This window comes from Xyrauchen texanus, chromosome 39, assembly GCF_025860055.1.
Source record: "Xyrauchen texanus isolate HMW12.3.18 chromosome 39, RBS_HiC_50CHRs, whole genome shotgun sequence".
NCBI classification, from domain to species: Eukaryota; Metazoa; Chordata; class Actinopteri; order Cypriniformes; family Catostomidae; genus Xyrauchen; species Xyrauchen texanus.
Genome location: NC_068314.1, coordinates 28515803 through 28542561, shown reverse-complemented (window position 1 = coordinate 28542561; position 26759 = coordinate 28515803). Strand labels below are relative to the sequence as shown.

The window sequence follows — 26759 nt, the reverse complement described above, 5'->3', positions numbered from 1 at the left end:
AAAAAAGAGTTAGTTTCAGTTTTATTTTACACCTGGTAGTGGCTAAAGCTGCTGAGATACAGATCTTTCGAAAATAATGAAAAGGGATAAACTGGGCAGAGACTGAGAAAGTCTACAGTTTTTCACCATTCGATGGGAGCAGAGTGGTTGAAGAAGTGTGTGTGCACATGAATTAGGAGGGAATAAATCCTACTGAGCGGAAACAGAGCGCTATGAGGCCACGTCTCACGTCTTTGAGCACAAAGACCAAGACCGAAATTGTGAGAGAGAAGGAACTATTGTGGTTTACTTTGTAAATTTTTTCTCAACCGTGCACATACAAACTCTGTCAAATCAAAAATCTCCACTGCAAACAGTACATAAGCGTGAATGATAAAGCGCTAAAGACATGAATCAGTGGAGTGCAGATAAAGAAACAGTTTCTTTTACCGTTGTGAAAGCAAACCTTTGACAACACCGAACCAGCTCCCGATTTCACATGTTCTTCATCAATATTCAATTACATCAGTAACATCAATCTATTTCATCAATCACACATTGCTTGTCACAAAGCGGCCTTCATCTCGCTTTGGCTATTAAGGAGAAGAAAAATAGAAACCACCATTCTCTCTTTTCTCTTCTCCGACGCCTCTCCCTGTTGACTTTAGTCTCTTTTTAAGATGGCAAACACAAAGAGCTAGCAGAGGCAAGCTAATTAGCAACACTTAAAAAGGGATCTGGCTTCATTGTTTGCAGTCCCTCGCCCTCACCAGTTACCAGGGCAACAACTTTGAGAGTAGCGCTGTGCATATTTCTTTTGCTTTTTGTTTCCCCTGGGGGTTCTCCAGCTTTGGAGCCTGGAGAGGGCCATTGGGAGGACAGAGATGGAGAGAGTGGTGGGGTCCCTTAAGCCATGCACAGAGAGAGGGCTTCTGAGATGGCATAGGATCAGGCTTCCGCGTTACATAGCACAATACAAAGTTTTAACTGAAGGCAAGGAATTGGTTTTGTTGAGTATGTACACATGTGTAAAGGAAAAGTTTATCCAAAACTTCTGTCATCATTTACTCACCAAATCAAGATGAACCCAAATGGAATACAAAATTACATTTTTGAAGAATCTCATAGCAGCTCTTTTCCATAAAAAAACATTGTGACCAGGGGCTATCAAGCTCAAAAAAGTACCAAAAACACCCTAAAAGTCGACCGATAGTGGATTTTGCTGATACCAATAACTTAGAAAAGCCCAATAACTTATAATTAGGCAGATTTTTAAAATCGATTATAGAATGTTATAAAAATGTCTTAGTCTTTCCATGACAGGCACAGACATGGATGCTACTACAACAGTCCAAAAATTTATAATATCCAAGATGCACTTTATTGTTCAACCAGAAAGACACTGGCCAAAAATGCACAGGGCGAAAACCACTGCTGACCAAGAAGAACATTATGGCTGGTCTGAGTTTTGCAAAAACACACCTTGGTGATCCTCAAACCTTTTGGGAGAATGATATGTGGACTGATGAGTCAAAAGTGGAACTGTTTGGAAGACAGGGGTCCCATTACATCTGATGTAAATCAAACAAAGAATTCCACAAAAAGAACATCATACCTACGGTCAAGCACAGTGGTGGTAGTGTGATGGTGTGGGGATACTTTGCTGCTAGAGGGCCTGTGCAACTTGCAATATCTGAGGGAAACATGAATTCTATCAGAAAATCAGTCTGTGAGTTGAAGGATTATGGATTATGCAGCAAGACAATGATCCAAAGCATAGGAGTAAGTTCACCTCTGAATGGCTCAAAAGAAGCTAAATTAAAGTTCTGGAGTGGCCTAGTCAATGTCCTGACTTGAACCTGAGATGCTGTGGCAGTTCATGCTGGAAAAACCTCCAATGTGGCTGAATTAAAGAAGTTCTGAAAAGAAGAGTGGGTCAAAATTCCACAGCATTGTGAAAGACTGATCTCCAGTTATTGGAAGCGTTTGGTTGCAGTTGTTGCTGATAAAGGTGGCACAACCAGCTATTAAGATTAAGGGGGCAGTTAGATTTTCAAATGGGTGATATAAGTGTTGGATAACTTTTTTGCTTCAATAAAATATATATATTTTACTGTATTTTGTGTTTACTCAGGTTGCATTTATTTTATGTTATATTTCGTTTGAAGATCTAAGACATCTTAGTTTAATTGATGTCTTGAGATTGAAAACAACTGACATTTCTGTCTACTCGTAATCGTATGTCTTCAGAAGATTTGGGAAATAGCACATCGGTCATATGGACTACTTTTTGGGTACTTTTATGGTGGGATTTTTTAATACATTTTTAGAGTTTAACAAGCCTCGTCACAATATGCTTTCAATGTATGGAAAAAAGCAGCTCTGAGATTCTTTAAAAAATATCTTATCTTTGCATTTAATGGAAGAAAGCAAACCTTGTTGGTGTGGTTTGGAACAACACAAGGGTGAGTTAATGATATTTTTTTTTTGCATTAACTTTTCCTTTAAGGGCTTAAACTGGTCTCTGACAATTTACTCTCTTTCCACCTCATCTGTTGATTAGAACTGAGACAACAAAAACACATGCCAATTAGTGTCAATTATGGCTGCTGTTTCTTGACGTTGTGTCCAGTAGGAAATCAGGGTAAACTAACCCTCCCTCTATCTCTCCTGAATTTCCCTCCCTTACAAGCTGCTCATGCTCTTTCTGCCCCCAATTCTCTATATCCTTCCTCCATTCCTCTTCACTTCAACTATTACCTAAATCTCCCCCTCTCACTCTTATAGCCAGATCTCCAAATCACTAAATCCATACTCCTACCCTCTTTTTTCCTGTCTTCTTCCTTTCCCTTATTTTCTGTTCCTTTTCTCTCCTTCCCAGTGGTTTGTCAATCAGCACTGAGGGAGTTTTACCTCCAAATGCCCACACATTAGTATCCAGCTGAGAATCTTTCATAATCGCCATGGTGACTAGAGGAAGGTCAATGCTAGATGTGCTTCAAGCATTGCTTATGAACTGCCCGGGTCCTGCATATTACAGGCGAAGAATAAAAAGGGACTTTGAGGCACCACTTTTGGCAATGGGATGTGAGTGTTTGTTGGTGCGAGTCTATTGTGTGTGAGTGTGTTCGCCAAGGACGAGAGGCTAAATGAGGGCATGTTGGTCAGAGGGCAAAATATGATGGAGTAATGATAAATAAATCTGTAGCATGTGACAGTGGAAGTAAATTGCACACCTACAAATCATATCAATTCATTAACTTTTTGAGAAATTCCTTATGTCTGTGTTTGAAATAATTGCCTCATTTGAAAATACATCACACTTAAACAGGCCCTGACAGAGTCTGCAGACATTTTCTGTTCTGAATATCCAGGAAGTAAAATAAATACATAAATAAAATAACAATAATAATAAAAAATTGCTAAAATATTAATAAACAGACACTAGATTACGTGTGAGCCTAGTCACAAGTTTGCTCTAAGACTTTTAAAATTGTTAAACAAATATGAAAAAAATATTTAATTCACATTAAATAAAATACTGCAATCATTGTCAAGTGATATTTTTTGCTTTGATACAAACTATTTATTTTAAACTACAATTTACCAGTAAGAAAAAAGAAAGAAAATTTCAACGTTGTGACAATTATCATTACCCTCTGATTTTATAAATCGTAAACGTTAACTTGATCTGTGAAAGGGTGACAGTGCTACTGTGGTCTGGCTGGGTGTTTGGAACTGATCTGAGCACAGCTGTGCTGGCAAACCTTCTAAGATGCTCTAACAGCCACACTGGATAAACAGTAAAAGAAACACCCGTGCATCTTCACAACTGCTCCTAATGTTCCTTCAACTACCTTGCTGAGCACACACACCTATGTAAATGCACACAAACGGCGGACCTCTTATGCCTTCTCAGAGGTTTCCTTGGAAAAGTCATACATTAGTTTATTACCCTTCCATAAATATGACATTCCCATATTCCAGAATAAGGACTTGATGTGTGAAAAAATCATTAAATGAAGAGCATGAAATATCTCTGAGCACATATGAAATACATTATGCTTCAGACAGCCCTTTACTTATTGAAATGTACATGTGTAACCAATCCTAGAAAGGAGACGTGACTTCTTTTCTCTCTATTTGTGGCATATTGCAGTGTTTTGCGCCAGCAGCGATACAAAACAACAACATTTATGTGAAGGCAACAGTAGCTATGTGGAAAAGTTTTCTAGCTAAACCAACACATATCCAAGAACCCAATACCGAGAACATTGACTGAACACAACAAAGCAAGTAAGAAACGTTGTCTTTTAATATTGTAAGATGTTCAATGCCTTGCCACCTTTTCAGTAATACTTCAGGAACCAGCACGGTGGAGGACTTTTTGTATTGCATCTATTGAGGTAGTCCACCAAATGCTAGGCAACTACCCTCCCTCAACATACTCCCAAAACCCCTCACCCTTGCACCTCGGTCGCCACCGGCGTTCCATGACCCAGTTTGACCTTTCTTCTTTAGTGACCTACAGACAATGAGACGAGCCACAATTAAAATTTTGGAATGCTTTTAAACGATGACACCTTTGAAAGGACTGACAATGTTCGATTTACATTCGCCCCCACTTCACCTTGCATCCTTGTCTAAAAGAGATATGATCCCTTTATTTAAGCCTATAAGTCTCTCCTTTTATGTTCGTTAGTCTTAAGCCGCTCAGAAGGGGATGATGAGAAAGAGTGGCTCTGATCGCACTAGCAGGCCCGGAGCCTTGTGACCACTCCATTCCCTGACAAGATCAGCCGATATTGGTAAAATTAGCTTAGTTTCACACAAGGATGTGACACAGCCATTACTGTTCGCTTAGTGGTGAACAGAAGGCCATTCCCCAACCATAATGAGACAGGAGAGAGGCCAAACACCCTGACTGTCAACCCTTCCAAAATTCCTTTCTGCCTGTTCTTACTCTGCTTAGCATTTCACACGTAGAAACCCAATTAGTGTCTAGACTGCTCACAGGTGCCTATGATCTGCCATTGCCATCAGTAGAGCCAACTCAATATGCTATCTGTCCAGACATCTGAGATCTATATGCATTTATCCGCTCTTTACATCTGTGCCATGGACAGTTTAATTAAAGCCACCATTATGACCAATTTGCAGAGTTCATTATGGCCTCTTAATGGAGGACAGTGCCAGAAAAAACAAAGAGCAAAGCAAACATCACATGCAGTTGGAGACGAGTCATTCTGTGTTGCAATTACATAAAAAGGGGGGTGGGAAATGATACTATGACCACAAAATGACAAATTACGAAGCCCCATTATGAAGCCCCTATCACTATATAGACCACTGGACAAAACAGAGAGCATAGAGATAAAACCTGTCCAACAAAAAATATTATTGATCCAAATATTACTCCAGTAAACCCTGCCAAAAAGAACACAAATTTCTATGATGGTCTAGGCTGGTTTACTGTTAGCGCTGGTCTAGCAAGTGAACCAACATTTCACATTTTGTGCTCCAGCAATGCTCAAGTCTTGCTGGTTTAGCTAGTTTAGAAGTTTGGTGGGGACAAATCTAATTTTTGGTCTTTATAACAGGGAATACAAAGCTTCTCCCCAATGACTGGGGTTTTAGCATGTCCCATATTTGACAGATGAGTCAAAGTAAAATGTAAAGTGACAGAGCAGGAGAAGAGGAAGCGAGAGAGACAGTGAAAAACATCTGTTATCTTCAGTCTGTGGGTCTATATCTGATTAAAAGTGTCAGCTAAACAATGATATGGCCTCCATATGCAAAATCTCCAAATCATAACCAATATTGAACTGTCAATGTTTGTTCATCTCTTAAGAAGCTGTATCATCACAGGTGCCCAGCGAGATAGTCTAGCTGTCTATTTATCAGTTTGTCTCTCGCTGGTGTGTTTCACATCTCCATTCTCTTCCTCATCTCCGCACCACTCTTTCTCAACTCTCTACTAATTAGAGAAACAGTTGCTTGCACTGTCACACCTCTTAAGAGTTTAACCCAAAATTCAAAGTGGCCAAAAAGAAAAGAATCAAGAGCATCAGGACTCCAAGCGGTCCATCATGCTCAACTCTTGGCTCTTTGTGTCAACTTAACGGTCCCCAGCTCAAACGTTTTTAGAATGGTGAATGAAATACATTAAAGATGTTGAAAGTCAATGTATTAAATAGTAAGAGCAATCTATTTTTAGGGGGTTTAAAAAGATAATTTTTGCCTTTGAGCTTGGGTCAAACATTCTGGGTAGCCTTCAACAAGCTTCTCACAATACGTTGCTGGAATTTTGGACCATTCCTCCAAACATAACTGGTGTAACTGAGTCCTTGCTAGCACACATTCTTTCAGTTCTGCCCACAAATTGAGATTTCAGAAATTTCAGATTGAGGTCAGGGCTTTGTGATGGCCACTCTAATACCTTGACTTTGTTGTGCTTAAGCCTTTTTGCCACAGCTTTGGAGGTATGCTTCGGGTCATTGTCCATTTGGAAGACCAATTTGAGACTGAGCTTTATCTTCATGGCTGATGTCTTGAGATGTTGCTTCAATATATCCACAACATTTTCCATCCTCATGATGCCATCTATTTTGTGAAATGCACCAGTCCTGCCTGCAGCAAAGCACCCCACAACATGATGCTGCCACCCCCATGCTTCAAGGTTGAGATGGTGTTCTTCAGCTTGCAAGCCTCACAATTTTTCCTCCAAACATAACAATGATTGTTATGGCCAAAAAGTTAAATTTTTGCTTCATCAGACCAGATACATTTTTTCTTTGTACCAGGTATACTTCCAAACTGTAGTCTGGCTTTTTTATGGCAGTTTTGGAGCATTGGCTTCTACCTTGCTGAGCAGTCATTCAGGTTATGTTGATATAGGACTTGTTTTACTGTTTATATAGATACTTGTCTCTCTGATTCCTCCAACATCTTCACAAGGTCCTTTGCTGTTGTCCTGGGATTGATTTGCACTTTTCGCACCAAACTATGTTTATCTCTAGGAGACAGAATGCATCTCCTTCCTGAGCGGAATGATGGCTGTATGGTCCCATGGTGTTTATACTTGTGTACTATTGTTTGTACAAATGAACGTGGTACCTTCAGGCATTTAGAAATTTCTCCCAAGGACGAACCAGACTTGTAGAGGTGAACAAGTTTTTTTTTCTGAGGTCTTGGCTAATTTCTTTTGATTTTCCCATGATGTCAGGCAAAGAGTTTGAAGGTAGGCCTTAAAATACAAAATACATAAAGCAGGGGTGTCAAACTCCTGGAAGGCCACAGTCCAGCAGAGTTTAGTTCCAACCCTAATTAAACACACCTGAGGCAGCTAATCAAGGTTTTCAGGAGTGCTTGAAGATTATAAGGAGGCATTTTTGAGCAGGGTTGGAACTAAACTCTGCAGGTCTGCGGCCCTCCAGGAGTTTGACACCCCTGCCTTAAAGGAACATAGACGGGACAAAAAGGACTAAGCCTGTGGTCCTCGGACATTAAAATAAGAGACAAGAGAATGTCTACCAACAGAGACTCAATTGATAAGCGCTTGTTCAGCCACTATAGCAGCAATATAGACAATAAGCATTGCCAGGGCAACCCCGGCCCAAAAATGCAGTATCGTCAGGACAGTGAACTGGATCTTCACCTTGATGGAGCTCTATCATTCAGAATAGTATCAACCACAGCGGGGCATAACCCATCAATCAAAAGTGCGCCCCATTGTGGGGCCATACCTATAACTTCCAGAAGACTGGTCAGGGATACCAAATGCTGGCCCGAACCTGAGACAACATGTCTGTTCTGACTGGAATCTCCCAAGGCACTTTCTCAAAGAGAGAGACCTGAGTCGAAAACCATACTTGAGATGGCCAAAATGGCGCCACTAACAGAAGCAGGACCCGATCCACTCTAACTCTCAGCAGAACTGCGTGCAGCAGACTGATCGGTGGAAAAGCATAAAGACGTGATGTCGGCCACTGATGTGCCAATGCATCGCTGCCCAGCAGTGCCGGGGGCAAGAGGGAGAACCAGAGGGGACAGTGTGATGACTCATTTGAAGGAAGAAATCCACTTCCACTCTGCCAAACCTTCTTTAGATTTGTTCCATAATATGAGGATGTAATGTCCACTCTCCGGGCATCAAGCCCTGTCTGGACAGGAGATCCGCCCCCATATCTCCAGGAGGAAAAAACATAAAAAGCGAGGGTGACAAGCACGAGGAAGAATCCAATGTCCGTTCGTACTCCAATCTTCTTAGACACAAAGCCGAATTCCCAAACTGCCTCCGCACACAGAGCTCCAATCTGGAGGCCATGGAACTGGAACAAGTGGGGATAACGCCTCGTGGTGACAAATTGCGAGCCTCGAACAGCGCTGCTCTCCCCGTTGGACCCTTGTTATGTTTAAAAAACACACATTAAAATTGCTCTGTAATGACAAACAAAAGGGACAATAATAATGATCCTCGCTTCAATCTGAGTCGTTGGTACTACACGGGCCAGACGAGATCATGCACTGAAGAACAGAAAATCTGACACAATGGCGCTAAAGCAGGCACTTTTATGGAGCCCATGACATAGCTCCCAAGGGCCGTTGCTTAAGCATCATCAAGCCAATAACCTGGCGTGATTGAATAAGGGCTTCAGACCACGTGAAACTCAGGGTGTCCCAATGCGATAACGCAGCTCGAGTTCCTATGAAAGGGAACCAATCTAAACATAAGTCTAACGTATTGTTATGTCCATTTTATTTCAGAACACTTAGAAAAGTAATATCATAATATGAGCTATCATGTCCATGTTATCATATAAGTAGCACCAACAGTTCAGAACAAGTTACACACTGAGGTTTTGAGTGGAAAATATAAAAATAAATATGCCTCAAAAGTGATGCAGGCCCCAGCAAAACAGGTGAATGGCAGAAAATTGAAGGGCACTTAGTTTGCATCATACTAAATACCCATATTTAGAGGAGGGGTGACTTCAACAGAGTTGCTCTGGATCCACCGATGTAACCTGCTATGCACCATTTGAGGCACATTCTAAATGTCGCTTTGAAGCAAAACCACTGGTTTACTGTATCCCTAAAGAGAGTGAGAGAGTGATAAGACCAACCTATTAGAAAAAGAGAGGAGCAGCAGAGGGGTCTGTCAGGGCCACCTCCCCCTGCCTGGGCCGCAGTCACTGTGCATTGGCTGCGGAGTGGGACCATTTGAAGTGAAGAACACTCAAGGGATTGAAAAACAGAAAAACCTTGGTTGGATTCCTGGCTTTGTGCAACAAGAGGATGAAATTCTATGAGGATCCAACTAGTGTGCACTCTCCTGTCTTTCTTTCTTTTTTTCTTTCTCCAAAGCAAAGGGTTTTGCTGGTCTTGGTGTTGTGAAGCAGACAAGGAACATTCCTCAGGGGGGCCCAGGCGCCCTTTCTTGACACATCTCAGAGTTAAACTTTCTTTCTCCCCTCCCTCCCTTGTTCCCTCTCTCCAAGCACTTCAGCCCCACTCTCCCCCTTTTCTCTATCCCTTCTTATCTGTCCGTACCCACCATCCCACTTAACAGGGAATGATCCAAAAAGTTTAGATAGCTTTATGCATAAGTTAGGAAACAAAATTGTTAATATAACATTATTGGAACATCCTTATTTCATTATAAAGCTCTTACAATGCTAGGAGAAAATGTTCTTAGTGAAACATTATCTGTATGTTACTTAAACAAGATTTAAACATATTTCTTCCAGAGAGTGAAAACTGATAAATAAGTTGTAAAATAAGTTATGCTTTTAAATAACATTGATAAACATTCCTACAACCATAATGAAACGTTTGGAAAGCATTTTAAGAACACATTTATTAGCTGGCATCTACTCTTCTTCCATGATTCCTGCATTCAACCTCCCTCATCCCTCTGTTCTCATTTGCCTTTCACCCAGCCGTTCACCCTCCTAGCTCATGTTCCCCTGCTCTTATTCTCCATCACTCTGATGGGCTTCTGTTTGTTTGGTAAAGACTGTTGAATCTTTGACGTCTGTAGATGCCTGTGATTTCTCCAAGGCTCCCGAGGGGCCCACGGAGAGAGTGCTTTGTGTTCTGACAACGTGGTCTTGCATAGAAGAGTTGAGCCTCTTTTTCTGCTCCAGCGCCTCTTGGCAGGGTGTTTAACCACTGTCGCTGCACTGTGCCGCTTCCAGGTGAAAAACTTGGGCTTGGAGGAAGAGACCAGACTGATGAAAACTGGCAGCGCGAGCCAATAAACAGAATAAGCAGTAATAATATGTGTGTTTGCAGTCTAGTAATGGGAGGCATTTCCAGAGAGTTTTTTTTGTCAGAGAGAAGAGACACAAAGCATAAGTCGCTAACACAAAAAGTGAGACAACTTTTGTATTTTGTAGCCTCAACCCCAGCTGTAAGGCTCAAGTACCATCTAGAGGTATTCACGGGTCAGGTCCCAGGTCCTCGGGTTCGGGTCCATATTTTAAAAGGTCAACCGGGTACTCATTCTTGTACTTCGGGTCCCGGGTCTGCTTAAAATCTGCAGTGATGATGACTTTACCAATTGAAAAATGGCTCTTTTATTTAGAAGGCGGGACTTTTTCCATCATATCGGTGTTTAACAGATGACGTAAACCGAAGTGCATTATTGGCATCTGCGCGATTTTTTAGATATTGTGGTTGGAGTTTGTTCACTTTGTATATTTAAAATCTATGGCCAGGCACGTCTCAGAGGGCACAGATGTCAGTAAATTAGTAATGCTAACGTCAGTGGCCGTGGCACTGAACGAGCAATCATTATTATAGTTCAAAAGGGCAAACAGAGGATTACGCGAGATACAAAAAAAGTCGTGTTTATCATCCGCCACCGTGACAGCAAGTGGACTTTTGAAGCTGAAATAATGAGTGGATTATAAATGCTCTTTCAATCAGCAAGAGAGGAACAACATGGATGTTATTATACCAACTTTCTTGGCAAGGAGGATGAATTGTATGCACCACGGTCAGGTACAGGAGAGAAGGCTACTAACGTTACATTATGTAAAACAAAAAGTTTTATTTTCACTTCTAAATTAACTTGTTAACAGCAATTAGCTGTGGGATCTGTGCCGATCGGGTTCAATCGGGTCTGTGTGTCCCGGCCGAGTCTGTGTCCAGATTTCAAATAATAGACGGGTCCGAGTCGGTTCCGGGTAGTACATTTATGGCATTTCTTGGTTCTGCACGGGTCCGTGTCCAAACATTAAAACAATAGACTGGTCTTTTTTTTACTTTTAACTATTATACAGGATCTAATTTAGAATGTATAAATGTATTAAACATGTATTAAAATGATTGTTTAAAAAATTGTCATTATTGCAATTATTCAGTTTTAGACTCAACAAGAAACTTCCAAATAAAATACACTCACCAATCACTTTAATTGGTTCACCTGTACACCAACTTATTCATGTGATAATCTCATCAGCCAATCGTATGGTAGCTGTACAATGCATAAATCTGAATGGGGAAAAAAGAATGGGGAAAAAATGTGATCTCAGTGATTTGGAGCGTGGCATGATTGTTGGTGCCAGATGGGCTGGTTTGAGTATTTCTGTAACTGCTGATTTCCTGAGAGTCTCTAGAGTTTACACTGAATGGTGCCAAAACAAAGAAACATATAGTGAGTGGGAGTTCTGTGGATGGAAATGACATGTTGATGAGAGAGGTCAACAGAGAATGGCCATAGAGTATAATTGTATAATTACAAAAAACACATGATGAATTGGTTTTCATTATTTTAATATTTTTATGTTAAAGTTTCAATCCTGCTCTAAAAGTTTAAAGCAAAGTCTTTCCAAATGCACCCATAGAACCTGTAAGTACCCCCTGGGGTTTATGCATTCACATATAGTCATTTAGCAGACACTTTTATCCAAACATCGCCTTGAAAGAATGTTTCAAAAGGCACTTCGTGAATCAAGACACATTCTCTTTCAAGCCTTCCCACCATCTCTGCTGGCTTCACAGTGACCCATTCCATAAAACAGCTGTCTGAGATGGGGTTAGCAGGGCAAGAAATTAAAACTTAATAAATGACTTTTTAGGAGGCTCTGCCATGATAACACTTTACTGCTTGCTTTCAGAGCATTCCTCATTAAATCGTTTGGCTTCAAGGCCAAACTGTCAATTCATTTGTAATCAAATGAAGGAACATAGCGATGAACTAGTTCATTCACTGGATACTTATGAACAATTGCTGTCTGAGAGGGGATAAAAGAGGCACATTTCTATGGCATTGCCATCCATATCAAAGGGCACATAGCAATGCTTGCTGGCACAACACATATATCTTATTTTAAGGAGGAAAAAGAGGAGTAACGAAATGAGAAGAGCATTTTGGAGATCTCTCTGTGGACAAATGGGTCAGGGCATTCTATTACACTATTACATAGACAAATGCAGCACAAATGGGTAACAAAAAGTTAACCTACAACTGACAAACTAAACGAACCGCGTCTGTTTTGACATGCTCGAAGCCACAAATTTGTGTAACAAGCAAACTATAATCTTGTCATTGAGAAGCACGCAATAGAGATGAATTCAGGTTTTAATGACAAGACAGAGGACCTCAAAAGCCTATAAAATGCTTTTTAATGTTACTTTTACAAGGAGCATCTGCTTGCTACCAAAGAGCAAAAAGTGTGGGTCAGTGTGGCGAGAGAGAGAGAGAGAGAGAGTGAAAGTGGAAAAGGAAAATAAAGAAAGACAGAGAGGAAGGAAAGGAAGGATTGAGACAGAGTGTGGCATTGAGACCGCAGTGGCCGTATGTTTGACATTAGAAATGGTTTAGAGCAGAAGGAACTGGCAATTTCTTTCTCTAATTAAAGGCTTTGGCTTACATGACCATGTACAGGTGCACCAACACCAGACTGCAGACCTGGGGAAGAATGGCCTCCTTGTGTGCGGTGAGGCCGTGCTCGCTCAGCAGGAGTCTCCAAACGCACACACACACACAACAAAGAGGATGCAGCCAAGGAGTGCAAACATTCACATTCATTACCTTCACTAAAATTTCAACCCCTTATTTCAAATGACAGAAAAAAAGCTATACAAAGCAGTTGTTATTTTAAGTTATTTTTCTTTTCCTGTCTGCTTCTCTTTCTCTCTCCTGCTCTTTCATTCAGATGTCTCACATAATTGGTTATTGGTTGTTGGGTTTTTTTGTTTTTTATTTAGTTTTTTTTTTACTTGTGGCTGTTTGTGGGCAACTGCAACTGGTATTTTTATATTGTTATGTAATATGAACTCCAGAAATCGCAAGATCTCACATTGCAAGAGGCAAAAAAATAACACATATTTTTTGTGATGTCCACTCCAAAACCTTGACTTTGTTGTCCTTAAGCCATTTTGCCACAACTTTGGAGGTATGCTTGGGGTCATTGTCCATTTGGAAGATCCATTTGCGACCGAGTTTTAACTTCCTGGCTGATGTTTTGAGATAAGTGTATGCGAGTGGAGTGGAGAGGCAACAATTTCCCCTTCATGCTCAAAGCATTCTTTAAACACTCCGCTCCAGCTCCACTCCGTGTTGTCCATTCGCTCACTCCTGGATTAGAGAAACCCTGCTCCGTGTTCGCTCCATGGCAAAATTAGCACCTAACTACCTCTCCACTGTAAAGTTATTTCAGTATGTTTTTAATATCACAACCTTCCATAAAGAAGGTGTATTAAATGAAAATAAATACACAATACTAGAAGAAAAGTTACATAGTTCTTATTAGAACACTAACATTAGCCCAAGACTAAATTAAATAATTTATATACCTTACTTTTGAAACATATCGGCAGCATTCTCTGAGTTTGATCAATTAAATAAATTGCTAGATGCAAAAAAAAAACTAAAACAAAAAAAAAAACATTAAATTAAAAATATAAATTACCAAAAATAAATAATATATAAATTACCAGAACAAAAACAAAACATTAAATTAAATCAAATTAATAAATGATGTATTATTATTATTGTAGTACTATGTATTATTGCCTAATTATTGCCTATTATTTTCTATTATTGTACTTCTTTTAATTAACCTTGCCCTATAATTGTGAATGAAAAAAATTCATTCTCAGAATATTCTACACTTATTTTAATCAAAACTAGATAAGACTGTCAAAACTATATGTCTAATGCAGAGTTCAATTTGATAAATACTAGCGTTTCAATTTTTACGATTTTAAATCTTCCTCTATTTGCATTTGCTGAGCTTCTTCATCTGCAAATGTATAATGTATAAATTAGCCTACGGTACTAAAATAAACTTAGATGGCAATAAATTAAAGTCAAACTATGCAATATTAACATGTTGATTAGTTCAGTTGGTGTTTTACATCATTAGATGTTAAATTCTATTTAATGCGGGACATAATAGCTTACAGTTAAGATTGAGATGCATTAGATTACAACGTTGATATGATTATTCAAAATATTTAATAGGGGATATATGTATTACTGACCTTTATATTTTCTCTCCACATGTGAATGGATTATCATCATGTTTTTGGACACGTTTTTTAGGATTTCACAACAAATATTTGATCGTGGCAATCACCTCCCCACTCGTGTTCTCCTTTGCCGTCACGTCATTAATTTTCACTATATGCCAGTTGACGTAAGAATAAAGAGACGAGACACAAGCATGTAGTTAAGTCAAGCTTTACTGCAAGCTTAACTCAATAATAGGGAGCATGAAAACAGAAAAGAAACGTAAACTTCGCGCTGGAGGTCGAACTTTACCAAGTGGTGCTAGATTTTTAAATCAGAAATTCTATCTTTCCTTCATGCCAATCGTTTTTAACACTGCTTATCACATGGTGAATTATTGCATTAAGGTCTGTTAGCAGGTGTTTTGCCCATGATGGAGCGTTAGTGGAGCGCTCTTGGAGCGATAGAAAACAATGACGCTCTGATTTTTTAGAAACCCACTCCTCACTCCAGGCAAAATCATGCTGCTCTGCTCCCGCTCCGCTCTACTCACATACTCTGCTTGAGATGTTGCTTCAATATATCCACATACTTTTTCCTTCCTCATGAAGCCATCTATTTTGTGAAGTGCACCAGTCCCTCCTGCAGCAAAGCACCCCCACAACATGATGCTGCCACCCCCACGCTTCACGATTGGAATGGTGTTCTTTGGCTTGCAAGCCTCACCCTTTTTCCTCCAAACATAACGATGATCATTATAGCTAGAAAGTTTCATTTTTGTTTCATCAGACCAGTGGAAATTTCTCCAAAAAGTAAGATCTTTGTCCCCATGTGCACTTGCAAACTGTAGTCTGGCTTTTTTGATGGCGGTTTTGGAGCAGTGGCTTCTTCATTGCTGAGCAGCCTTTCAGGTAATGTTGATATAGGACTTGTTTTACTGTGGATACAGATACTTTCTACCTGTTTCCTCCAACATCTTCACAAGGTCCTTTACTGTTGTTCTGGGATTGATTTGCACTTCTCGCACCAAACTACGTCCATCTCTAGGAGACAGAATGCATCTCCTTCCTGAGCGATATGATGGCTGCATGGTCCCATGGTGTTTATACTTGTGTACTATTGTTTGTACAGATGAACATGGTACCTTCAGGCATTTGGAAATTGCTCCCATTGATGAACCAGAATTGTAGAGGTCCACAATTTTGTTTCTGAGGTCTTGGCTGATTACTTTTGATTTTCCCATGATGTCAAGCAAAGAGGCACTGAGTTTGAAGGTAAGTCTTAAATACATCCACATGTACACCTCCAATTGTCTCCAATTAGCCTATCAGAAGCTAATTAGCTAATTGCCATAAGGATTGACATCATTTTCCAAGCTGCTCAAAGTCACAGTTAACTTAGTGTACGTAAACATCTGACCCACTGGAATTGTGATTTCACAATTCCAATTTCAATTGTGAAAAGTGAAACAATCCATCTGTTGGAAAAATTACTCGTGTCATGCACAAAGTAGATGTCCTAAATGACTTGCCAAAACTATAGTTTGCTAATATAAAAGTGGTTAAAAAATGTGTTTTAATGACTTCAGCCTAAGTGTATGTAAACTTCTGACTTCAACTGTATATACAGTATATATACATATATATATTAGTAATGTATAGTCTACTCCTTTGCAAACTTACAAAATTATTTCTTTATATGTTGCATTTCAGAACAGCGGCAGAAATTCTGCTTGATGCATAGGTGCACCAATTAATATGTCCACTACACGCATAACTGCTTTATTAGATTTTAATATATTTTAGTAAAGTTAATCAATCTTACATTAAGACATACTTGAATCTGCTCACATACTTCAGACAGAACTGCTTGCAGTGCTGCCTGTGTTTCATTGATAACAAGGTTGCGGATCGTGTTATCCTATGTGTCTATAATGCATTTAGTGAAGAGTGTGAACAGAAAAAGTGAGAGTTTCAGCCAAGAGAGTCCAGGAAGTTAGGACATTCCAGCCAGCAAACTAGATATGGAAGACACAGACGCATAGGCCAGAGACCAAAAACAGCACAAGCCTCTGCACACTGACGTGTCACTGTATAAATCAGTCACAAGAGAATTATTATGACTTAGGCTAGCTTGAGATTGCTTCTTAGACTAGAAATATCACAGTTAGTATCAGGAAGTTAGGTCTGCATTATAAGGCATTTAATGGTTAGAAGTAAATGGAGTTGGCATAAAGGGATAGCTCACCTCAAAAAATGAAAATGATGTCATCATTTACTCATCCTCAAGTCTTTTTTTCCCCCTCCGTGGAAGTCAAAATGAGATATTAAGCAGGATGTACTGCTGCTCTATCCCTGGTCAACAGTCAATTTCATTGACATTCTTTCCTATACAATGAAAGTGCAGGAACATGGCAGTTTGGACATTCTGCCAATTATCTACATTTGTGATCCACAGTAAAAAAATAAAACTAGTTTGGAACAAAATGAGGGTGAGTAAATGAAGGAATATATATATATATATATATATATATATATATATATATATATATGCAGTATAAATGGTTGCTTTAACTTGTGATGTTCTCTTTAAGAATGTATGGAAATGTGAAGCTTGAGGACTAGTTTTGGTTATTTATGAAATGTGTTTGCACATTAAATAACTGAAAGGTGAAAAGCTGCAATACTGTCTAGCAAAATAAAACATGGCACACAGTCAACACTGTGAGGTTTTGAAACCAATGCGATGGCAAGATTAAACTACAGTTTGCCTCATATAGTTGATTGTTTGTACATTGCAAAAGACACATGAATTGCACAAGAAACAACTTAGAGCAAAACACACTTCCTGAAAGTCAGGGTAGAGGACTCAGGGTCTCTTTCTGTCACACACACACACACACCTGCTGCTGTTGAAGGTGCAGTAAATCCACTGAGCTGATCTCCCCATTGGTGTCGCCGTTGGAACCCCCCTCTCTTCCTCCGCCGTCTGACTGGCTACTTAGGCTGCTGACTCCATTTTGATTGGAGGGTGTTGTTCGAATGGTCTCAGTTGCTGATTCTACCATCATCACGTGGCACCTGCAATTAAAAGAGAGGACAAATTCGAATTAATTTTCAGAGTGACCGTCAGGAATTGTAAACCATATATTGGCTTATGGAAAAATGTATAGATTTTTTTCTTCCACTGAGACCACATTTTTTTTTAACAATATCTCCACCGACAGTATTCAAGCTAAATCCACCAAAGTCGGCACAGACCTTCAGGCTGTTCTGACTCAGGTTGTTATATCTTTTCTAACTGAGCGAACTTATGGTTTTCTCACTGCAGACAATGAAACTTCAGTAGGCAATGTACACACTGTAGCTAAATACGGAACATCTCAATGTAGCAAATAGTGGGTATTTCCAAACCAGGATGGGCATTTCTCAACTATCCGATGAAAGTAGGGAATCTTTTGATTTATTTATTTTTATCCCCTTTCCTCCCAATTTGGAAGCCCAATTCCCACTACTTAGTAGGTCCTTGTGGTGGTGAGGTTACTCACCTCAATCCGGCTGGTGGAGGACAAATCTCAGTTGCCGCTGCTTCTGAGACCGTCAATCCACGCATCTTATCACATGGCTTGTTGTGCATGACATCACGGAGACTCCTAGCATGTGGAGGCTCATGCTACTCTCCATGATCCACGCACAACTTACCATGCATCACATCCACACTAATCTGTTTAAGTTTGAATACTCCATTTTAAGTTTTCAGTCAACGCCATGATTTTCCAAATGTGTTTATAGAGAGCATTTTAGAAAGTCTCAGATTTTAGTGCCATACTAGTGTGGATTACAAGCGGCATGCCACTAAAAGAGCCATCTTTGAAATGCTCCCGGCAGGCTATTTCCAGTCATGACAGTGCAGCTCCTATCTGCTTGAATGGGAATATTGAAATCTCAAAATCTGCTTGCCTAGCTTACGTTTAAACAAATAATTTCAAATCAGCTGTAAAATCTGACAACACTGCAATCATAAATTGTGCTTCTTTACCTCATTTTACATTAAAAAGCTAAAATGTTCAGCTTTTTTAGCTAATGCACATGCGCGTTCTTGAGTTGATTGACAGGCGATGCTCTTTTACCTGTAAGGTGGGACTTCCTTTCTACATCCATTGACCGTTGGGTGCTATAGCTCCTTGTTTGGGCATTCCATTCTTTTTAAAAGAAGTGGCCAATCTCTGATAAATAAATAATTTCTGGCAGCATCTGTCCATCTTGCTGTTTCCCTTACAGCTAGGTCTGTAAAACCTTCCTAACTCAAGATTTTAATTCCCAATAAAAAGTTTTTTTTGCAGTGACACATCTGCTAATCTTGCTTGGTAAGAACATAGTAAACAAGTAGTCATCCATACATCTATTTGGATATACCTAAAGAACCACCTGAGCCACTGAATATCCAAGGGCACAAACTCATAGGAAGATGCAATAAAGGTCATCCTGAAGAGATACTTGTGTTAAACCAAAACAGAATTGTGAGTGTTTGTGCGTTTGTGTGAAAGAGTATAGTCTGGTGGTGACATGCTTTTTCTTTTACAAAGGTTACATTTACAATACAAATTACAATAGAGTGCATCATCTCTGGTCGAAGGACATATGTCTTTGACACATTGTTGATGCACCCTCTGAAGCAACAAAGAAACCCTTTAAATTAGAAATTGTCTGGTCAAAAGAAAAAACAACCTCTTGCATACCTTGTTATTGACAGTACAAAAACCCAAGAAATGTCACAAGCCTTCAAATGTATGAACGATATAGAGGACTGATGACTTATTAATATATGTAGGCTACATTCCTCTGGGAACTAGATTGAGTTCCATCACCAATTAAGACGAAAATTTTGTAATTAACAAAAGCCACAATAAGCTTGATAAAATGGATAAGCACATCCCATGTTTGTATTGTGGGAATGATTTTATCTCCACATGCAGTATGAGTAGTGCAGTCTTGCGCTAGTCGCTCACCACAACAACAGCTGAATGAAAAATGTTAGCTGAATGTAAAACACATCTTGGAATCTTGAGGGCGCGTAAATGTGAACTAAGTCCAAGAAGTTCACAGTTGGAATAACTTAAATGCACCTGGTTGGGGGGTTATATTTTGCAGGCAAAAGCTGTCAACTGAGCTACTCACGCGAAACTTGCATGACTGAAGAGGATACAGGCATGGCTTCTATCATGGGGGACACATACCAAAGATATGGGTAGTTTTATTGCCTGTGGACCATGTGCAGTTAATCCACCCAGTCCATATATTGCAGTGGTTCTCAACCTTTTTTTGATGAACACCCCCCTACCAACAAAAATGTATTATATTCCCTCACTCCCCTAATGTAGCCTATGACAAATTTAATAGAGCTGAAGTAGTGATATGATCAAATTTATTATCAATCTATTTCTCCCTAAAGTACCATCTTTGGAATGCTCCTGGGAGGCTATTTCCAGTCATGGCATTGCAGCTCCTATCTACTTGAATAGGGAACACCAAAATCTAAAAACTGCTTGCCTAGTTTACGTTTAAACAACATATTTCAAATCAGCTGTAAAATCTGACAACACCGCTATCATAAATTGTGCTTCTTTACCTCATATTACGCTAACATTTTTCTGGCATTTTTGGCAAATGCGCATGTGTGTTCTTGAGTTGATTGAAAGGCGATGTCTGTATCTAAAAAGTGATTGGCTCTTTTACCTGTAAGGCGGGACTTCCTTTCTACATCCGTTGACCGTTGGGTGCTACAGCTCCTTGGTTGGGCATTCCGTTCATTTTAAAAAAGTGGCCTGTCTCTGATAAATAAATAGTTTCTGGTAGCATAAAAAGTGTTTTTGCAGTGACACATCTGCTAACCTTGGTAAGAACATAGTAAACAAGTAGTCAGCCATACATCTATTTGGATATACCTAAAGAACCACCTGAGCCACTATAATTAGTGTTACTATAGTAAATTCAAGGGAGGTGATGTAGAATTGCTTCTCACTGATTCTCGCAGACCTGCGCATTTCAGAGCTCGAGACTGGTCTGCAATAAATACACACTTTCTTTGCTTCGCGCTGCTCTGTCCATTGAGCCGTATCCATCTACAGTGACATACAGGTGCATTAGCGGAGGTTGTGCCACCGCCTGTGAATTTAACGCTGCTAAACCAGCTACTTCAGATGTGTCGCTAGATTTCAAAATCAGACGAACCGTGGTACAAATGCATATCAACCTGTATAATTGAGAACGAACTGATATACTCGAAGTGTATTTAAAAGTTTTAATGCAAAGAGGAACTTGACAATAGATTTCATTAATATGAGTGATAAACGCCCTCTCTACTAATTTGCTCTCAGCGCCCCCTGGCATCCTTTGAACACCCCCTGGGGGTCAGTACCGCCCCTTTTAAGAACCACTGATCTACTGTATATCAATCTTCTCTGGATGTGACAATACTGAAAGACCCAAGATCTATATCTCTAGACTCACTCTGCTGAAAAGGCTGACATTAATTTCCATAATGGTCCAGGCTGGTTAATGTTTGTCACTGCTGGTTGACCAGCTAGACCAAGGACCTTAAGCAATCTTTTCTTTATGAATATGGGCCTGAGACTATATTTTTCATATAAAACCCATTTGATTATATGCCAGAGTCCCATAGGGTTCCAGACACTAGGTGTGTAGTCTATATAGATGCAAAACTTCTTGCCTTCACCACTGGAGAGATGAGCAGCTGCACAGCAAGTGCATCACTGCCATATTAACTAGCCTGGGGTGTAAGCAAGCATGAAGCCTTGTCATATCCCGTAATGGGTGTATATTGCTGCTGTAATGGAAGGTCGTAAATAAAGCAGCCCAATAAATCTATGCAGGGAACCTTTGATTGTGGCTACGAGACAGAAGTTTGCAGAGTCTTGTAATCGTTTTTGGCAGGCTCATCCGAGCCGTTAGTGTTAAGGCTTGCTGCATCTCGTTTAGCCCCCAAAGCCCCTTCAGTTGAACTTTGACCCCTGAGAACATAAGGAGACACATTTCTTCTAAGGGGAGGGAGGGATACAGGAAGGGTAGGTGTGTTCTTCAGACTGCAGAGATAAAACATGTATTTGGGGGAGGGTAAGTCAAAACAAATGGCACTTTTGCCTTTTAATTGGGATGGAAGAGAAATGAGACCAAACTTGCCTTTGCTTGAGGGACAAAAAAAATCAGCTTGCAACAGATAAAACAAAAATCCCAGGACCAGCGTCTTCACAGCACGGTAACACAACGCATTGGCTATGCACTGAGATTTCTATTTTTTATGTTCTAATATCAGCAGATTTTCTTTGGCACTTAAAAGAAAGGGTGGAGGGGGTGGTGATTCATTCTCTATCCTGTTTCTGCAAGTACTAAGGCTGCAACAAGGGATCATGGAAACTTCTATGACTGCCTGTTAAAAAATCTGTTTATATTGCTGATGCTGAAAGTTGCTAAGGTAAGATAGCAACAAGAGGTATTCACCTCAGTGCATTCTAATTCGGCTCCAAAAGTGCACATTAGCAATAAAAACTAAAAGCATTGTTGTTTTTAACGTTTTGAAGTCTCTTTTTTCCCCCTTCCTACCTCTTGCATAGAGATTTAAGGAAGTAATGCACAAACAAATAAGGTCAGGAAAGAAGAAATGGCGCAACAAACCACAGTTTATCTCATTCATGACTAAATCCCATCCTCCCTGCAGCAAAGATTTCTCTTTCCTTCTTTGTCTTTCTCTTTCTGTCTTCCCCCGAGGCAGCTGTAGTTCAGGGTCGGAGTTGGCATCTGGCAACGGAACAGAGGATTTTGAGAAAGCAGGTTTGAAAAGAGAGTGTCTGAGCCAGGTAGGCCAAGGGGTGGAGGTCTCATGGGTAAATCTCATACAGGTGGGCCGTCACTTCACACCCTCTCAAAAAATAGCAAGCCCAGCAGGGACTAAAAGCTTCCAGCATTCTGAAAGGGTCAGAGGTGAAAGAGGTGTCTTTTCCCAGCAGCCTTTTTTTATTGTTTAGGGAACACTGTTTACCCAAAGACATCAACACTACGGAACATAGACAAAGCATCAGGTGTTCTTGCCTAAATGAACTTGACACCTGTTTTGCTTTCCATGCAAAAAAGCACATACCCATAACATGCTTGAGGTGCTGTCTCCAATCCAATAAAGAATGACAATTCGGTCATCAATTACTCACCCTCATGTTGTTTCAAACCTGTATAACTTTCTTGATTCAATGGACCACAAATTGAGATGATACACTGAATTTTAGGGAATGATAACCTCAGTCACCATTCACTTTGTTCCATACAATGACAGAGAATGATCACTCTGACTCACATCTCCTCATATGTTTGACAAAATAAATAAATCATAAGGGTTTTGAACAACAAAACAAGGACAGAATTAGTTTTTTTGGGGGGGAGGCGGGGGGATTTTCTCCCCTTTTCTCCCCAATTTGGTATGCCCAATTCCCAATGCGCTCTAGGTCCTTGTGGTGGCGTAATGACTCGCCTCAATCCGGATGGCGGAGGAAAAATCTCAGTTGCCTCCGCATCTGAGACAGTCAGTCCACACATCTTATCACGTGGCTTGTTGAGCGCATTACCTCGGAGACCTAGCGCGTATAGAGGGAATACCCCTTGGCATCCACACACAACTCACCACGCGCCCCACCAAAAGCGAGAACCAAATTAAAGCGACCACGAGGAGGTTAACCCAACGTGACTCTACCGGGCCAATCGGTTGCTTAGGAAGCTTGACTTGAGTCAATCAGCAGAGCCTGGATGCAGACTTGTGAATCCAGGTGTGGTAGTCAGCGTCTATACTTTCTGAGCTACACAGAAAGTATAGACGTGACTCTACCGGGCCAATCGGTTGCTTAGGAAGCTTGACTTGAGTCAATCCCCCAAACAAGGACAGAATAAACATTTTTGGGTGAACTTTACCTTTAAGCTAGACACAAATTCCGCAACGAAAATCCACAATGACACAAAACAAAGTAAACATTTGTCTGCAAAGGAGCGATTCTGTAAATGCTTAAATGATGACTGGCTCTGTAGATTAAGCAGAGATTCAGTTGCAGTGGAAGTGAATATAACTGAACCTGAGTAACAGCTTTTGCAGTCTTTCATGGTGCAGTTGGTAGGCTGAGAGATTTGAAGAGGATTGAGACTGTCAGATCCAGTAGGCTGATCCCAGATCAGCACATCTGCAGCCCCAGACTGCGCATTGGACTCGTCGTTCCAGTCCGACTCCAAAACACAAGCCCCACTAATGCCTTCTGAATTCAGCACTTCCAGTCTGGATCATTTCTCCAGGGTAAAGATGGGAGACGGCCAGCAGTGCATACAGATGGTCATTACAATGCCAACTAATGGAATCAGTCTATATCATTTCAGATGAAAATGGGCATATTTCAAATCCTTCACATAAAGGCTTATTACTGGCCTCTAAAACACTGAGAGCTCTATAATGGATAATTGACTGTGATACCTGAAATTTCATTTTACACATGTTTTGCTTTTTTCCCTCCTTTTTTAAGCCTCATTGGAAGAAAATATGGCAAACAGCCTAAAGTATTTCCTTTGCATACAAAAGAGGCAATGTTTAAAATGATGCAAGGATTCAAGTCGAACTATAACTCACTTGGCAATGTCGATAGACTGGTTTAAATTTTCAGCTGTCCAGCACACACCAGAGCTCCACTTAACTACAAAAGGTATTACCCAGGTCTAAAAAGAAAATAAAAGGGGGGTAATACAAGACGACAATATTATTTGTAAAAATGGAATACTGTTTAATTCTGCCAGCTTTTTCCAATGTGGCCCATCACACACTTGCAGGTTTTTTTTTTTTTTTTGTAAATCTGACTCATTCATTCATTCATTCATTCATTCATTCATACATTCATTCATTCATTCACTTCTTTGCTGTCCTCCTCTTTACAGGAACTCTTGCAGGCATAAATGGAACCATTTCACATTCACATTTTTTAGCAGGGCTGTTTGCTTTTTTGGTCTTCCTTTGCACCTGTGGAACAGCCCTTTCTGCATGTTACACACGCTAGCACGCAGCCACCCATCTCAGTCCTTTTTTTTTTCCTTTCCAGCAGTTTACCAGATTAATAACTCTTTATCATGTTAAGCCTTATACAGGTCTATTTATAAGTCCCACAAAAGCTGTTTCTAGAGCCTTGCATCAGCTCGCAGGAATGCTCTTATTAATAAAACAAAGAAGCAGCCTACATGATTAGTGGAGACAGCCACAGTTGTGCCAGCACGTCTCACGTCCTCACCCTCAGGCTACTGAAACAGCATCAGTCCCGCAGAGAATTGAACACTTAATTAGGAGTGTGCCCCTCTGTTTGTCACCAAATCGTATTGCTTTTGCTCAGACTTGGGGTTAGGCACTTGATCGAACCCTTAACCCTAAGATTGATAGAATATTCCGGGTTCAATACAAGTTAAAGTTATGCTCAATCGACCGGATTTGTGGATATTGATAATTTAAAAAATAATAATATCTGGGTTACAATGAGGCACTTACAATGGAAGTGAATGGGGGCCAATTGTTTTAATATTAAAATGCTTTTTCAAAAGTATAGCCACAAGACATAAACAATATGTGTGTAAACGTGATTTTAGTGTGATAACCTTGATGATGCAATGCCAACAAATTCTAAAACCCTAAATAATTAATAAATAAATAAAATATGACAATTTAAACAACTTCACAGCTCAAATAATACATGAGTTTTAACAGAAGAATTAATAAAAGTGCTTTTATAAAATTATAAGCTTCTCATTTCTGCCTTTAAACCCTCCAGATATTGGCCCCATTCACTTCCATTGTAAGTGCCTCACAATAACCTTGAAGAAAAGGAGAAACCAGTCAAAATAATTTTTTTGGTAATCAACATTATGCCACAAATTCTGTAATTTGAGCTTAACTTGTTTTGAACTTATTTCTTTTAAACTTCGCGCTGTTTGTGCTTTGTTGAGGGAAAGAGCGCTATTACTTTTCTAAGAGATTTTATGAATTTTGCATGGCAAAAAAGCATGAAAATTCCCATATGCTTACATTGGACAAGCCCTTTAGTGTCCAGAAATTCATTGAGATTTGGGGTTGGCTATTTCGACTTGAGTCAGTAAGTACCCACTTAGCAATATGAATGGCAATCGCAAAGAAATTTGGATTACGATACCTTTTAATGGTTCCATTAATGATTTTCAGTTAGAAATATTTGAAAATAATATACAATGCAATTCTTATTACATTTTTTCTCTCACTAGCATGTGACCAAATTATGAAATGATCATTGCAAAAGGTTTTAAGAGATATTTTATTAATTCGTTCATTTTTAGAAACACCACTAATTACATCAAAACTCAATCAGAACTGGTTGATAAGCATAGGTTCAAAAGAACCGACTCATAATAATACATTAGCAGAAGAATGCATGTTCGAGAACAGAATGGACGTGAAAGTCATTAAAATCATCTAGTTCCAGTATTTTAAAAAAAAATGGTTTTGGGTTCCAAACCCTACTTAGCAATGTCCACGCAGCCTCCAGGAAACCCTTAACAACAGCATGACAACACCCTGGTAGCCATCCAAAACACACTGCACAGCAAACACCACTCACATTTTGAGCAACATACATTTCAGGGCCAGCTAGATCTTTACTTCTGTATGACATGACAATTCCTTTACACTCTTTCTGGTTCAATCCCCTAAATCCTCTAGATTCAAGTCTGCACCATAAACTCGCAATTGTTGGAATTGCAACGAAAACACACTCATTATGTTTATTTATTTGCCTCATCAGGAAGAACTGCTGTCAGGACACAAACATTCAGGAACGCAGTCTACGGAAGGATAGGGTGTTTTTGTGTTAGCAACTCCAACAGCTAGCCCACGGGGCAGAGGGCAGGTGTGTGTGTCCCATCGGTTAGAACACAGTTTGCGGCTCTTCCTTCATATTTGTCTTTCCGTGGAATTTGGTTGGTGGTATTTTAAGGGGGCAGGGCAGCTATGACTCCATCTAAAAGGCTGGGCTCAGGGGAAGTATGTCACTGTCTGCCAGCAAGACAGATACCAGGATGACCCAGAGTCGAGAGAGAGCGTGAGAGTGAGAGAGATGTAACAGGCAGGGCAACCGAAATAAGCCACCACAAGAAAGAGTCCAAATAAATGAGTGTTACTAATATAATAATAAGAGAAAGTCTGAATTTCTGGGTGTCTCTTGGCAGGTTTACCCTTGCGCTTTCCCTCAGCATCCAGCGGCGGC

General features: G+C 40.0%; 1 protein-coding gene across 2 annotated transcripts in view; it reads right to left on the bottom strand.

Annotated features, from left to right (window-relative positions):
• LOC127632914 (forkhead box protein P4-like) overlaps window positions 1-26759 on the bottom strand; it is a 148815-nt gene that overhangs the window by 85952 nt on the left and 36104 nt on the right. For both annotated transcript variants that reach the window (XM_052111748.1, XM_052111749.1), the window contains exon 2: window positions 17346-17523. In XM_052111748.1, coding sequence (XP_051967708.1) covers window positions 17346-17513 — 168 coding nt within the window. In that variant the 5' untranslated portion in view covers window positions 17514-17523. The remainder of the gene's footprint in view (window positions 1-17345; window positions 17524-26759) is intronic.